Source organism: Lutjanus erythropterus, chromosome 19 (genome assembly GCF_056507025.1).
Source record: "Lutjanus erythropterus isolate fLutEry1 chromosome 19, fLutEry1.hap2, whole genome shotgun sequence".
Lineage (NCBI taxonomy): Eukaryota > Metazoa > Chordata > Actinopteri > Lutjaniformes > Lutjanidae > Lutjanus > Lutjanus erythropterus.
In genome coordinates, this window is record NC_139335.1 from 12,225,241 (window position 1) to 12,241,608 (window position 16,368).

The following is a 16,368-nucleotide window of genomic DNA, read 5'->3' on the forward strand; positions in this document are numbered from 1 at the left end:
AATCATTAATCAATTAAAAATGTATTAATTGATAATGGATAGTCTAGAAATGGCACTAATTGTTCCTCATTTGACATTGTTTTGTCTGGCCGAACCATTTGTTAAATAAGGGAGCTTAAACCTCAACTTAAAATGAGAAGAAAAGAGAAAAAAAATAAAATAAATGGGGAATAAAAAAAATGTGCATTTTGTATTGTATTAATTATTCATGATTAGTCCATGATTAGCGTTTGGTTAAAGGAAATGCACAAAACAACCCTCATCAGAAAACACAAAAATATTTACAGTGTTACCTGTAGAGCAAATTTTGAAGACGGTTAAAAGATGACCTATAGTCATATCTTAGGTTACCCAGTGTTAGCAAAACAGTAAACAACTAGCTTAGCTAATCTACAACAAACATAGCTAGTTAAATAGCATTTTGCTAACATTAGCTAGCTAGCTAGCCAGCACTTTGCTTACATTAGCTACCTTAAGATGTAACTTTCAGTTGACAGAGGTGCCAGGTTTGCTCAACTGCAATTGGTGGAAACAAGGGACAATTAACTGATGATGATGTTTATTTTGCTATTTATTTATTTACTTTTTATTCTTTATTTTCAAAGTTATTTGTTTCAGAAAGCAGCCCTCTGAGTTCCACAATCCATATAGAAAAGAGTTTACTATATTTGTCACCATATTGTTAGTCTTTGAATGTTTCCCCACTAGACTCGGTAACAGTGTGAAATTTCCCATATTGGTCAAGCTCTCTCTCTCTCTCTCTCTCTCTCTCTCTCTCTCTCTCTCTCTCTCTCTCTGCTTGCTTCTGCTGAGCAGTGTTAATTAGCTTGATGGATCACACCTGTCCAGGTTGATTAAGACAACACCAACAAAAGTGAATCATGCACCACCATGTTTATATCTTAATGCACTGTAACCAACAGCAGAGGACCAGTAATAATATCACAATTTGGACACATCCTTTAGTTTTTTCCTGTTTTTTTTTTTTTACCCTCTTTATGATAAAGTCCCGCTACTTCCATCAGCCACAGGTTCAGTCTTCATTCCGGTGGCACTCCAATGCATACTGAAGCCTTTGTGTCCTATTTCGTATCATCAAGTGAAATCCAAACATCATCTGTTGCTGTGCGACTTTGTTCATTTGTGAGATTGATGTATTTTATTGGATAAGTGACCATGAAGCAAATTGTTTCATTGAGGTATTACAGATTTACTCAGCCTTTAGCTGTACTGTAATTGTCATTGTGTCAACAGATAAGCTAGCCATGTCTAATAATACTTTTCTAGTTTGTCATCCTTTTTGTGACAGGAGAGAGCAGGCTTGCATGTTTGTGTTTCTTTGTCCTTTATACTACCTTGAGGCAGAGTGTTCCTGGCTTTGTTTATGGGTCACCTACATGCAGAGCCGCTGCATTGCTTTCTGCATGCTGTTTATTTCTCTGTTTACAGTAGCATTGTACTTTTGAGGCAGTGTCCTACTTTTAGCGCTTATTTTTCCCACTCTATAGCTTTCTGCTCAGCCTTTACGGCTTCTATTTGAAATATTTTGTAGCACAACTTGCATTTATGTGCAGTGCACCCATGCTGTGTCTGGGTTGATAAAGATGTCATTTGATTGTGGTGTGAGGGAGAGTTGGCATCGATGTTAGTCGAGAAATTCATTGTTTAGCTGTCTGAAAGTGCCAGATTTAACCATTGCTCTGAACATTATTTTGCATATTTCAGTCACCCACGTTCATATTTGCAAAGCAAACACCTCAGGCTTTCGAGAGAGCATTTTGGTTCGACAATGGAGCATGACAAGCCTCCTGTGAAGAGTCTGTATTCAGACTGTTTATTTATGCCCGAGCTTGATTAGATTCCTGTTTGGCTGCCAGTCTCAATCCCTGTTGGACCCCCTCAGACAGAGCACACTAATTCCTAAGTGGCCCAGCACCACAGATCACCAGCCACTCACAACAGCAGCAGGACCGGCAGCAAAAAAGAGAGCACTGGATTTCCAGAAGCCTCAAGTAACTCCTCCATCTCTCTATTATGATTCTCCTCCTGCTCCAGACTGCATGCAATATTCAAGACAGTTTGAGCCTAGACCGATCCATCACTCTAACAGTCGCTGTGTGACGGTGTACGAATGTGCATCAGTGTGTGCATGTATCCTCGTGTGTGTTGGGACGGCATGCGTGTGTGTGCATCCGTGTGTGCTTGTATGTCATCTGTGTCCAAATGCCCCTGCAGCGTCCAATTAGTTCAGAGGTGCGTTCAATCATGAGGTGACCAGCAGGTGTCTGCTTCTGTCGCAACCCCAAAGCCAGAGAGCCACATAAATAAACTGGCAGAGGAGAAGCGGGGACTCCTCAGCTGTTTTTATTCTGTAGTGCCTCCAACTCTCTCTGTTGCCGCTACCCCTGTGATGTCAGAGTGGCGAGGATGCCAGCAGCTTTCCTCATAGATCACCTGACACGCCCGCTGGTCCCAGGGCACTCGCTCTGTAAGGCAGGGACACACTGTGTCAGCCAGCCAATTTACACCGGTCCCCAGTGGATGACCTCCACCTGCCTGAAGTAGGCATCCTCTGTGTGTGTGTGTGTGTGTCTGTGTGTGTGTGTGTGTGCGTGTGCGTGTGCGTGTGTGTGTGTGTGTGTGTGTGTGTGTGTGTGTATGTGTGTGTATGTATGTGTTCTTGTATGGTATATCCCAGTGAGCACCAACCAGGACTTCAACGCTGAGTTCTGGTTGAAAACTGGTTGATATTCGGTTCTCTTTTCAAGTGACAGTTCATTATTATTTGATTAATTATTTTTGATTATTAATTATTTTCAGTTGCAGGTTAAAAGAGAGACAATATAAATTAGTGTGAAGGTATTTCCCCAAACTCATATTTCACTTGTTGTTGATATCTGGTCTACACAAATTTCACCATGTTTATTGTTTTGTAAAATGTGTGTGCTGCCAACACAAGCTTCAGGGCATTGTAATAGGAGAAGTTCTTCATGTAAAATTAAGAAATTATTGTTGCAGCCTAACATGCACGCACAAGTACTTAGGCGTATTGTTTATAGCTTCAACTATTCCTAAGGTATATGCATCAGGATGTATAAGAATAGAAATGTAGCCCTTTCTTTTAAAACTTTCTGTAAGAAACTTCTTTCTCGCACATTTAAGATTTTTAGAGTCGTAAATGCTGTACAGTGTAGAGTGCCACAAACTGGTTGTGATAATGAAAAGGACAAAAGTTATGAACATTTGTCATAAATCGGGAGAAATCCAGGAGAATTGTGTGCTTGGGAAAGAGGGAATCTCCTGGGAAAATCGAATATGTATAGCTGAGTGGTTAAATAGGACTTTCATGCTGGCAGTTGGGGTTGGTGACCTACTTGTCACATGTTTTTTTCTTGCTTTGATTTGAGAAATTTCTATGTGCGTAGTTGCTTAGTTAGGGTCATAAGTGACGATAACCTTTTATTTACACATTGTAGAGGATGAAAAATGTCACTGGTGAAATATGATCTAAATGCAGACGTTCAAATCAACGTTTTCAAATAGTCAATGAAAAAGTTTCACTTTTGAACCAATTCTGAACGTCTTTTCACCGATGACCATAGTCGTCTTTTAAACATCTTTTCAATGGAAAAATGCTCAGTGAGGTTGCAGAAGTGAAAAGCCAATTCATATTCTGAATAATGGATTTAGATTATAGGTTTTAACGTTGTAACCATCCAAGCTAGACTGACAACGAGCTCTGAGATTGTGAAAGGACGGTAAGGCTTGTAATTCTGAAAACAAAAAACACTGCTATGAAAATACTTTGACTTTGAGGTAAGTTGCTGCCTGCCTCACTGCCTACTAGACTAAATTAACATATTGCTCAATATAACAGTTATGAATAACTACTCCTTCTAAAAGAATCTGAAAGATTTCTTATGACTCATAAACACTTAGTCATTCGTCAAATATTATTAACATGAACTCTAATTAATGTGAAACAGGCTGACAAAAACAGTTATTTTGGCTCAGAATAAGAGGACAAAGAAATGAGGATTTTAACTTGATCTCTGATGACATATTATGGTCATTTTATGATTTACTGCAGTAAATATATTACAGATTTCTCCTTTAAGAGGAAGCTTTATCATTTGCAGTGGCTTACTGGTTGAGTAGTTTCTTCACTCTTAAAATAAGTATGTACAAAGTCTTGTACCTTTGCCTTTTTTACTATTTTCCATGTCTTACGGTCACGATTCATTTCGTTGTTGGTTGGCCTAGTTCCAGGCTTAAAACTCTTTATAAAAGAGTTTTTGAAAATGTCAGTGGAGTGAATGAACATGAAATTCACTGCCAGAACCAGACCTGTGGAAAAAGTGGGCGGTCACTGTTGAGCTTTATATGGATTGTGCATAAAAGGTTCCCGTGTATTTTTGTGTGTGCATCTATGTCTGTTCTGAATAGGGACTGATGTTTGTGTGTGTGTGTGTACGTGCTTTTGTGTTTGTCTGTGTGTGTGTGAGTGAAGCTGAGTTGCAGTTGTGGAGGAAGGGGAGGCCTGGCCAACCTCACATCTTTACCCCAGGATGCTTTTTTCTTTGAGGCATTACTCTTGACTGAGAGCCAAATTTGAGTCCTAATAAAACAAGCTCCACAATTACTGTTTTACCACCCAGCAGCAGAGCGGAGAAGCAGAGGTCTTTGAAATAGAAAATGCACAATCAAATAAAAAGTAGGGCAAGATAAATTAGATTAGAGACTACATCTAAGCCACGGCGGCAGCCAGAAATCTCCCATTTATCATATCCAGACACTTTCCGACCACAATGCTGATGTTCTACAAATGAGCTTTTATATGTTCCTTCATTTTAAATCTGATATTGTGCCTCACCTCACTCCCCCCCTCTCCCCCTCTCTCCCATTCTCCGCTTAGTCTTTGTCTCCTTTTCAATTCTCAACTTACTTTTATCTACTCACATCTTTCTTGCGTCCCCTTCATGTCTCTCTCCTGTTCTGTACTCCACGGTCTTTGGCCTTTTCCCATTTCCTCTCTCACTCCCCTGCCATCTCCATGATATCTTTCATTTTTACAATGCTTTGTTTTCATTTTCTATCTCTTCCCTTTTTTTTCCCCTTTTTGTCCTCCTCTCCTGCACCGACGCACCTCCTCTGCGCCAGTCTTTGTGTGTCCGGGGACACTGCTGCGGGTGCAGGCGGCCAGCTCTCTGCAGGAGGCGGAGCACCAGGCGGGGGCGTGGTGCAAGGACCCGCTGCAGTCAGGGGACCGTCTGTACGTCATGCCCTGGACCCCCTATCGCACCGACATGCTGTACGAGTACGCCTCCTGGGAAGACTTCAAACAGAACCGAGCCACCACCACCTACAAGTGAGGGCGCCTCCCACTGTCCTGGATGATCAAATAGCATCTGCTGCTGTATTGATTTATTGGTTTTTGATGTGGGTATGGATGGTGATAGCCGAACAGTCCCACTGTGGTGTCAGCTTGCTCACAGTGAGGCCATCTTGTAGGATTGTGTCATGCAGAGTAAACGAATTGACTTGTTTTCCTGGATTTCTCCACCGCTCATGGTGTTTTTATTTTATTTAACCTTTATTTAACCAGGAAGTCCTTTGAGATTGAAATCTCTTTTTCGAGGGAGACCTGGTCAAGACAGCACATGAATTACAATGTAAATAGAAATAAAAAACATACAGACAGAGAATGCAAATAGTTACATGGACCTTTGAATTTAATTTTCCAGATTAAAATTTTCCCAGGGAACTATATTATTTAGTTGTATTGTACCCTGCAGATTATTCCACGCTAGGGTTGCAAAATTGGAGAAGGCTTTCTTTCACATTTCAGTGCAAAACCCTCTGAATCTGGTTAGAAAGCCACCTGGTGGATTGAAGCTGATGACTGCTGGAGCTCTGAGTCAGGAGATTATAAAAATTTGAGGGGAGTTTACCCAGTTTGGCCTTGTACACAAAAACATACAAATGAAGTTGTCTGTGTAGACTTAGTGATGATACCATGATGAGTGAGCGAACCAGAGTTGGTTATGAACCATAGGGTACTGTGGTATACAGACTGTAGGAGGGTACAAGGTGTAGGGTGACCAGATGAGTTAAGGGTGGGCTTGTGCTTGTATTTCGGGACTGTCCTGAATTTTACTGGACATCTGTTCACCCTAACAAGATCCAGATGGTCCAAAACTCTTAAAAAAATAGCCTGCACAAGTTTTTTTTCCCCTGGCAAACATTAAAACAAGCCTTACTTCGAAAAAATAAATGAATACATAAATAAATAAATAAATAAAATAAAGTATATATAAAGTATGACCTAAAAACAAACCTTTGGGGACACCTTGGAAATCTCTACAAAAACTGTAAAGATGCACTGTATGCATCTTAAACCATTTTATATTTTGCCCCCAATACCAATAGCCCTTAATATGTTTAGCAATAACTCATGGTATACAGTGTGAAAGTCTTTTGACAAATACACAAATAATGCAGCATAGTGTTGCTTTAAATCAAGGGCATTAATAATATTATTTAAAATAAGCACTGTTGTTGTAACAGTGCTGTGTCCTGCTCTGAAAACTGATCATGTGTTTAAATATTGTGATCTGACTGGATATGATTCTCCCTCAACAGGTTGCCCAACAGAGTTGACGGCACAGGCTTTGTGGTGTACGACGGCGCAGTATTTTACAACAAAGAACGCACACGAAACATAGTCAAGTATGACCTAAGGACACGCATCAAGAGCGGCGAGGCCATTATCACAAATGCCAACTACCACGACACCTCGCCCTACCGCTGGGGAGGGAAATCGGACATCGACCTGGCTGTGGATGAGAACGGCCTCTGGGTGATCTACGCCACCGAGGCCAACAACGGACGACTGGTGGTCAGCCAGGTGGGAGAGCAGTGCTGCACAGAAGGGGAAGAGATTATAAATGCAGGAGTGGATTATATCCAAATCTCATCTGACTAGTCAAGCGAAAGGTCACATGTCACACATGAATGACTTACTACTGAGATTACACAAATGAGATACAGAGATGTTGTTGGCCAGAAAACGAGAAAGAAATAAAACATCCCCCTAAACGCTCAGAACTAATTTCAAATTCCCTCATATCCAAAAACTAATCTGCATGAGGAAGGTAAATATTTGATTTGTTTTTGCAAAGTGCAACACAACCAGTTTCTCTCAGGCTTCAAACATTTTTGATTTAATTACCTATCATCAAAATATTGTTAGGTTGTCAACTAATTTGCGTGTTAATAGTTAAAGTACCAGTATGTGGGATTTAGTGTCATCTGGCATCACCCAATTATCATGACAGTATCGAATGTGTCGTCCCAGCCGTAGTAGAAACAAGGCGGTGCAACATGGTGACCATCTGTAGATATAAATGGTTCATTCTAAAGTAACAAAAATCCAACAATTCTTATTTTTAGGTGATTATGCACTAAGGAAAACTTACTTCTGAACATTATTTTCCATTTCTGCCATATATATTCTGCCAATAAGTCTCTGTAAGTCTGGACCTTAATGAACCATATACTTTAAACTGCTTTAAACATGTCACACTGTTTGTCATCTGTAATCCAAAGTCACATTTCTTTGCCCTCCTCAAATCATGATGCATCACTGTGAACTTTGCAACATTTATATTTTAATACCAGCTGGTTCTTTGTTTTTTTTTAACAAACAAAACTGCAATCAGGCCTTGAGTTTCCACACAAACAGAGTTTGAATTAATGTGTTGTTCAGATAGATGGGCCCCATTTATTATCACTATCTTTGACCTTAACAGGAAATTGTTTTTCAAACAGTATAAGTTAGACTATCCATCTAAAATATCAAACTCTGCATGAGCTATGAGAGTGTAGAATAATGGAGCAACAAAGTAATAAACGAGAAAGTGATCACTTTCATCATCAAGGAATTGTTTGGTTTCTGGGGAGTTTTATTGTTTTTCCTATTTACCAAGAGTTCAGCAAACACACGGAGGTCTCTATTATGCCTCAGCATGCAGTTTGAAGGTACATTGAACAGAAGCAGCTTTGCATTAAGACGAACAAATATCTCCTCTCCAAAGCTGAGGCTTTAATTACTTTTTAAATGTTTTTACAAGTGCTTATAAACCTTTACATTATTGCTCAGAAGTAACACATGCTGCTGTGTAAATATGAGTAATCTGAGAAATGTTACATCAAATAATTTCTTCCTTCAGGGTGTCAATAGATACTTAATTAGTTTGATTAAACAGACATTCATCTTTGGATTTTTGTAATTTCTGGAATTTTAATGATTGAATTTCCCTTTAAGCTTTAAGCTGCTGCTGTACCATAAACTTGCACTAATTTAGCTACCCTAAGAAAACTAAATATTCAACACCCTTCAAACTGCACATATGGAAATAAAAAATGATATCAAGAAATCAAATGTAAGTAGACTTGCTCTTTGAAGTACTTTTATGACCTCTATAACTGACTATATGAATTTAAAAAGTGAAATTCCCCTAAAATCAAATCGTCAGTCTTGATCTTGTCAGTATGATCGTTTTTAGATTAAGTCCTGTCTGAGTTCAGCATTTCCTCTTTGTCCACAGGTGAATCCTTACACCCTGCGCTTTGAGGGCACCTGGGAGACCAGCTTCGACAAGAGGATGGCATCCAACGCCTTCATGGCGTGCGGAGTACTTTATGCTGTGCGGTCCGTTTACCAGGACGACGATAGCGAAGCAGGCGGCGACCTGGTGATGTACGCCTACAACACAAACCGTGCCCGCGAGGAGCCTGTCAACATCCCTTTCCCCAACCCCTATCAGTATATCTCCTCCGTCGACTACAACCCTCGAGACAACCAGCTTTATGTCTGGAACAACTACAACGTGCTGCGGTACGCGCTGGAGTTTGGACCACCGGACCCCACCACAGGTAAGGAGTGACCCCACAGAAAGCTCACGAAATTCATCATCATCATATTTTCTTTGAATATATATCATTTCAGTGTATCATTTTTACATATTGTTTTGAATGTGGCTGAGTGTGACAGATATAAACCCATGTAAAAAAGCAGTATACTTTAGTGTACTGTCAATATAATTAAGGATATAAAGGTTATTACAAGTATACTTGTACCTTTGTTCTTAATTTAAAATATGTTTCAAGTGTACTTCTGAGAAGTGTACTTTAGAATAGATGTCATTAAGTTCAACTTCAATGTACTAAAAACAAACAAACTAATTATGCAATACTTAAAGTGGTATTTTAGTGTTCTTAGACTAAAAGGTGTACTTTATTTTAATTGTAAATTGTATATTAGTCTACTTTTAAAAAGTAGACTAAATTGCAAATACTTATAGAGGTATGTTATATACTTATTGCAAGTCCTTTGTAATACACTATTAGTATGCTTTATTAAAGTGTACTTCAATTTCACTTAAGTATGCTTACAAAAAGTGCAGAATTAATTAAGCATGTATATAAGTAGATACACAGCCATGTACTTTAAGTGTACTTCAGATTGTTCCACTTTACATAAAAGTACACTTTTAAAAGAACACTACATACAATTAAAATTACTTGCTCCAAATAGCAAACTTGAAGTTAACTAATCACTAACACACTTGAAGTATACTAATGATTAGGCTCACTGTAATTCTGCTAAGATTTAATGTAGTGTTGATGTATGTTTATGTTGCTCTTTAATGTGTGGACCCCAGGAAGGAGAGTTTCTCCCCTGGTAGCTGTTAATGGAGATTCTGTTAAACAAATAAACAAATTAAATCCAGCGTGTGTGAAGAGCGGCGAAGAAGCTCATGGCGTACACATCTCTTCTCCAAAACTGGTGGAAAAGTAAAAAGTTACCACGGAAAATTATGCATATGTTTGCCCCGACATCCTTGAGATGTAGGCTTTAATGAACACAATTTCTTATGCTAACTTGTCCTAAAGGAGTAATATGTAACAACTGCACATCCAAAAAAGCACTCTAGTCCAAATAGTATTTAATATATGATCTACTGTTGAAGTGAGTTGTTTCCACTCAGGAAACTGATAGTAAGAAGCTGTTTGTAAGTGTAAGTTGTCTGTCGATGTAAAGCTAAGCTCATTATCCTGAAAACAAAAGCTGGGTGATTTGGAAACACACACTCTGGAGTTTGAGTTCAGTGACTGCCTGTCTCACTGCCTGCCAGACTCCTGCCTTTAACTGTTATAAACATTTTCTCCTTCTGTGAAATTATTACTGATTTTTTTTTATGACTCAAAAGCAGACCCTGGCTCGTTTGGTGAACATTTGGCATTAATTTGAAGTCTAATTAATGTAAAATGAGCAAACAAGAAAAAAAAACACAAGTTATGGACTGGAATAGAAATCTCAAAGGAGGACTCCACGGCTGCAGCGTTGTTGACAGAGAAGCAAATGTTTCAGCTTAATGTGTTTTATGACTTATGATTCATTGCAGTAAACGTATTACTGATTTGTCCTGAAATGATGAAGAAGGCCGTGATGAATTATGTGTTTGTTTGATTCGGTAAAAAATGATGCTTTTTGCTTGATCAAGGAACAATTCAGACAGCCTGTGCGCAATGTGTTTGTGAGTGTGTCTTATCTGACATTTGATTGCCTCAGATATCAAATCATTGTATTTCTACCCCCAGCCACGGTTACAGTAAAGAGCAGCCTCTCAGGTAGGACTGCTGCAGCACTTCATTTTAACTTCTCTGTGTCGTGGATAATGAAAAAGTCATTCTGAAATGATAAGGGGGAGAATGAAATGAGAACACCACACTGCATTTTGGCAGTCCATCAATATGAGAGGGAGGGTTTGGATGTATTGTGTATCTGAGCCGCAGAAAGGCCTGTAGAAAGCTCGGATTAGGCCCAGAGAGAGTAGAGGCGACAGAGACACACGGGCGGCGGCGCTCAAAAGAGTTGCGCGCTGACTCTGCGTTTGATCAGTTAGGATTTTGTAGTTGTGATGTGTTGCTTTTATCTTCGCATTAGGTTTGGTTGTTAGTGATGGTGACTTCTCTGATACATTTGATCAATTATTTACTTCTCCCCGACTTGTGATGATGCTTTCTCCCCATCTCCTCCCTGCTTCTCCTCGTCTCTCTGGAGAGCGGGCTTTGAGAGGCTCAAAAAAGTATTTGTCACCCCAATTATTGTCAGGCTAACTTTTGAACTCAACTTCTGAGAGACATCTTACATTCACATGCATGTGTCCTTCACTCTCTTGATCTCTTCTTTTTTTTTTTCTTTCTTTCTGGCTTTTGCTGTCGGCTTTTGCTGCTCTCTAACAAATCCCTTACATCCTTTTATAACTGTTTAAATGTCTCTCTCTCACTCTGGGTCTCGTTGGTATTCTCCAACTCTTCCTCTTTTTTGTTTTAATTTTACTTTTACTTTTTTATTTACACATATACAAAACTTCATAAAATGTGAATAATGAAAAAAACTGAATTGGAACTGAACTTAGAGGTAAGGAAGACAGACTTATTCAACGGACTTCCCTTCCAACTGGTATTTTTTTTGCCTTTTTTGCACACGGGGAATGTGATTGGTTGCAGACAAACAAGCTCTCTTTAAGATGGCTTCTCATTGACACACACTGTCTCATCTAATAGACGTGCAAAGTGTTCTTTTGTTCGAGGAAAATGCGACAAAAAACACAAGAAGAGACACAATACAATGAGCAAAAGAAATTTAACCAGTCATTAAACAACAAACCAGAAATACTTCGACAGCGACACATGAAAAATAGACAGCATTTTTATATACACACAGCAAGAAATTATTAAACATCACTAATTAAATGCAAGTTCCTTTTAAAAATCTCTGTAGTCGACGAGCTCTTGATTTCTGCATTTCCATATCTGTACACCACAATATCTGAGGGAGGACTGGCTTTGTTTCCTTTTATAAAAAGGAAGGTGAAGAGGATCATCCTGTCTAGTATTATATGAACAAACATGAGAATTAAATAGGAATAAGTTGTGAAATGGCAAAAGGCAAAAACAAATATGTATATACAAACACATATGTGATTAATATTTATGTCTCGTACTGAAAGAGTGTTTAGTTTTCTGAACAGGGGAACAAAGGACTCGGCAGAGTTTCAGAGAGTTGCCAATTTTACAAATCGTTTTTGCAGCAAATAAAGTTAATGAAGATCGGAGGCGTATGTATTTGCCCAAACAATATTACCATAAATCAAATACTGATAAATCATAGAATAATATAAAGTTAATAAACAAGAAACACTTATGAAACTTCATAGTTTGCTGATAATCCCCAGTGACTTCACAATTTTATTATGAATAGAATTAATATGTTTTCTTCCAATTTAATTTTTCATCAACTAAGATGCCTAAAAAAAAAAAAAAAGTGTGGGAGACTTGAGACAGTCCTTGGCCCTCTGACACAAATCCTTTTCGTACCTCATGCCCCCTCCTGCAGATATCATGAAATTTGACTTTTTAATATTTAATGAGATCTTATTGAGTTGAAACCATCTGGTGACTCTCACCAGTTCCTCATTTGTATTACTTATTAAAGTTTGTAAGTCAGTATGTGATAAGATCATATTGGTATCATCAGCAAGCAAAATAGGAGAAGAAAAATTTAGAAACTAATAAAAAAGTGAATCACAACCATTTAAAAATACATACTGCCCTGTTACTCCTGTAATTAGTTAACCACTTCTCTCTTCTTCTTCTTCTGTGTTACTCTCTGGTACCTCAGGTCCTCTGACCACCACCCAAGTGACCACCACCCTTCCAGCCAGGCCCTTCACCTCCAGTGCCAGCCCCTCTACCGCCCGCCCTCTGGCCCCCACCTCACGCCCAATTGGCTCCATCAACAAGCACCCCGATCTTCGACCTATCACAGCGACCGTGCCTGTCACCCGCCGGCCGCCGCCGCGCCCTCCTCAAGGCCCGGAGCCCCACGTCTGTGAGGCCAAGCTGGTCCGTGGCGTCCAGTGGCCCACGACGCAGAGAGGGGAGACAGTCGACCGCCCCTGTCCCAAAGGATCTCTCGGTGAGGATGTCTGCATGTCACCCCAAAATTAAAAATGCATTTTTTTCCTTCCAGCCTGTAGTTCTGTTTGTACATCTAGAATATTTTAGTGTGAAGTTGAGAGCATTGGTGAAATCAGCTGTAGAGATGTCTCCCTTACTGCCAGCCATATCCAGAAGAAGAAGAAAGTATGCATCTACTCATGGATGAGTGACTTGTGCTCATAATGGCACAGGATGTAAACAATGGCATCCTCCTCAGTTAAGCTGTAACCTCTGGTTCATGAGTAGATGTATGCTTCCCTCTGCGTTGGATATGGTGTCGTCGAGTGTCGTCGTCAGCAAGTTACTTTTAAGCGTTGTCGATAAGTTGTCACAACATATCCACTACTTTTTCGAGATGTGATGTTTTAGCAACGTTGCAGCAGCGTCATCATATAAAGTACAAAAAATGTCATGCAGAGGACATTGGACAGACGTTTCAAACAAACCTGTTGTGTTGTAATGTTTCAACAACGTAGCAGCAACATAACTAATGGTAACGTTGTAACTGTAATGTTGCAGTAACATCATGACAATGTTGAAAATGATCTGTCACAAATGCAACATTGCAGGGACATACTGGTTTTGTAGAATGTGGATTATCTTGAATAACCAGATAATTATTTCTGGAAAGAGACATTGCTGTTGAATATTTATTTATTTATTTAGGCACCACAAACTGAGTGCCATATAGTTCTATTATATCCAAGAGAAGGCAGACATTTCTACAGCAGATTTCTCCAAATCTGATTTCTCTCAAAGCTCCAGACAGATTTATTTTTTTCTTTTCTGGTGGAAAATGTCTCTTTTGATAGTAAAAGTTACTGACCCCTGGTCTATAAATAGCAATGCAGTCCAAAAGAGAAATTTATATTTTTGATTTTGGGGTGAACTATCCCTTTAAACGTATGTGCATTTTTTCCACTCCATGAAACAAACAACACGGGTGTTTCATGTTGAAGTGTATTCACACAGAGTATGCCCTCCATGCATGTGGGTGTTTGTGCGTGAAATCTATCTGTGTGCATGTGCCCAAGTGATCAGCATGTTTGTGCTCTCACGCTTGTTTTTTTCCACTGTTGTCTTCTTCTGTCCCCGCGTCGGTCCCACCAGCAGGCACCGTCCCCGAGGACTCGCAGATGAAAGCCTGTCCTCCACAAATGAAAGGCTCATCTCCCGCGGAAACAGGGCTGATTGAAAGTAACGAATAATGAAATGAAAGGCGAGACAACACAGGCTTCACCTCCCTTCATGTTACTTTCTATACCTCTAAACATGCAGCCATCAAAAAGCTCCCTTTAGTCACAGAGAAAAAGGCATCTCCCTCCATCTTCTTCGTCTGTATGTTCTCTCTGCGAGCGCGGCAGTAACATTAATTTAGCAGCTGGCTTAATTGCCGTGTCTTGGCAGAAGCTCTCAAACCCAATCTGTGGTCGATGGAGGAGAGTATAAAGAAAAGAAAAAAAATCAGCGCAAGAGGGAGAGAAAAAGGGGGTATGAAATGCAACGCCACATCTGCTCTGATCCGTCTACAACTGTGAAGCGTCGCTGCATTGTCTCTGTCGTTGCCGCTCTTCCGCTCTGCTTCCATCTCCCCCTCTCTGTGGTCTCGCTTCTCTTGTCTCTGCCTCGTCTTTGTGACTTGGTTATTTGTGTTAGCGGCAGCAGATAGACCCTTCTCTGGTTTTATCCCTGCGTGGTGTCCTTTCTCTGAACCCATGTAACTAAACAGAAGAGCGGAGCTGGAAATGAGTGGTGGGCGAAGGTGCTTCCCTTCAGGTGTTTTTATTTGACAGTGAGGGATCATACCTGATGTCTTCGGTGTGTAAATGTTACGTGGTACGTCTGCACATGTTCCTTTTAGAGCATGAAAGCCTGTTCCTTTCTCTTCCCCCGCTTTCTCACCGCCTTACACTCCATTATTTAACCTTTTCCACTTCTGACCGATTTCCTCTCAGACATTTTGCTCCCTCCCTCTCCCCTCTCATCTTCAAACACTTTGAGTATTACATTTTTAAAATTCATTTCATTCCATTTTTCTTTAGTAAAAAAAATTCTATCTCACTTTTTTTTGTGGTCATCCCTCTCCTCCACACTTTCCCCTTTAATTGCAGACACCTAACGCTTATTATCTCCCCATTACTTCCCCCCTCCTCCTCTGTCTCCTCTCCCTCTGCTCGTCTCCAGGCATCGCTTCGTTCCAGTGCTTGGCGGAGCAGGTCACGTGGAACCCGCGGGGTCCTGACCTGAGCAACTGCACTTCCCCGTGGGTCAACCAGGTTGCCCAGAAGGTGAGACCCGGAGCCGTAGCCCCTGACCATGGGTCCGTCCCCTTCCACTGCCCCCACCGCCCCCACCCTCCTCCCTGTCCACCTCCACACACACATTAACATATCTCCAAGGCTGGCCTGATTAAAATACAGACTCATTTCAACTGGCCCTTCATTACAAGGCATCTGCTCTTGATACTTAATTAACTCTCTTTTTTTTCACTAATATATTTTAATTACTGAGAGGTTAAATTATTTTTAAAAATCAGGCTCAGGGCCTCACAGCACGCAGAGCACTTCAACGTCTCCATCAGAGTCTCATATACAGCAGAACACCTGACCACAGCAGCTCAAGACCACGGTCTCCACGCTCTTAGAAATAAGGGTTCCAAAAGGGTTCCTCCAGAAAGGCTGAGGTTCTACACAGAACCATTTGCTTCTGAAGACCCCTTTTGTGAAGAATGGTTTGTCAAGGGTTCTTTGTAAGGCTAAGGGTTCCATTAAGAACCCTTTTCATCCAAAGAACCCTTTTGGGAAGGATCATCAAGGGTTCCTTGTACTGTAATATAAAAGGGTTCTCAGTAGAACCCCCTGGTTGGTTATAGATGAAACCCTTGGAATATAAAAAGTCTCTTGGGAGAACTCCCTGGGTGGGTTCATGTTAGAACCAGAAGGTGGCAAGATTCTATATAGATCCTCCAAAGAGGGTTCTTGATGAAAGCATTGCACCATAAAATGGTTCCCCTTTAGAACCTCTCATTTGGGTTTTAGGTGGAATCTTTCACAGATGGCTCCCTGTATAACCTTTTATGTCTCTGAAAGCGTTCCAAGTGGAACCTTTAGAAAATGTTATACAATTAATCAAAAAGCATTCTCCTATAAGGACGAGCAGAAGAACCTTTTATGGTTCTATTAAGCACCTTTATTTTAAGAGTGTAGATGATAGCTAAATTGCGTAACTGTGTTCTGTATGCACCGTGACACTCTGGTAATCAGATCAGTCCCCGTGTCTGGCAGTAATCTGGCCTCA

The 16,368-nt window shown here is 40.3% G+C and overlaps 1 protein-coding gene across 2 annotated transcripts in view; it reads left to right on the forward strand.

Annotated features, from left to right (window-relative positions):
* The window catches only part of adgrl1a (adhesion G protein-coupled receptor L1a), a 140,573-nt gene that overhangs the window by 98,048 nt on the left and 26,157 nt on the right, over positions 1 to 16,368 (forward strand). For both annotated transcript variants that reach the window (XM_084743538.1, XM_084743537.1), the window contains 5 exons: positions 5,161 to 5,368; positions 6,643 to 6,907; positions 8,610 to 8,937; positions 12,752 to 13,048; positions 15,256 to 15,359. In XM_084743538.1, the coding sequence (XP_084599664.1) occupies positions 5,161 to 5,368; positions 6,643 to 6,907; positions 8,610 to 8,937; positions 12,752 to 13,048; positions 15,256 to 15,359 (1,202 nt within the window). The remainder of the gene's footprint in view (positions 1 to 5,160; positions 5,369 to 6,642; positions 6,908 to 8,609; positions 8,938 to 12,751; positions 13,049 to 15,255; positions 15,360 to 16,368) is intronic.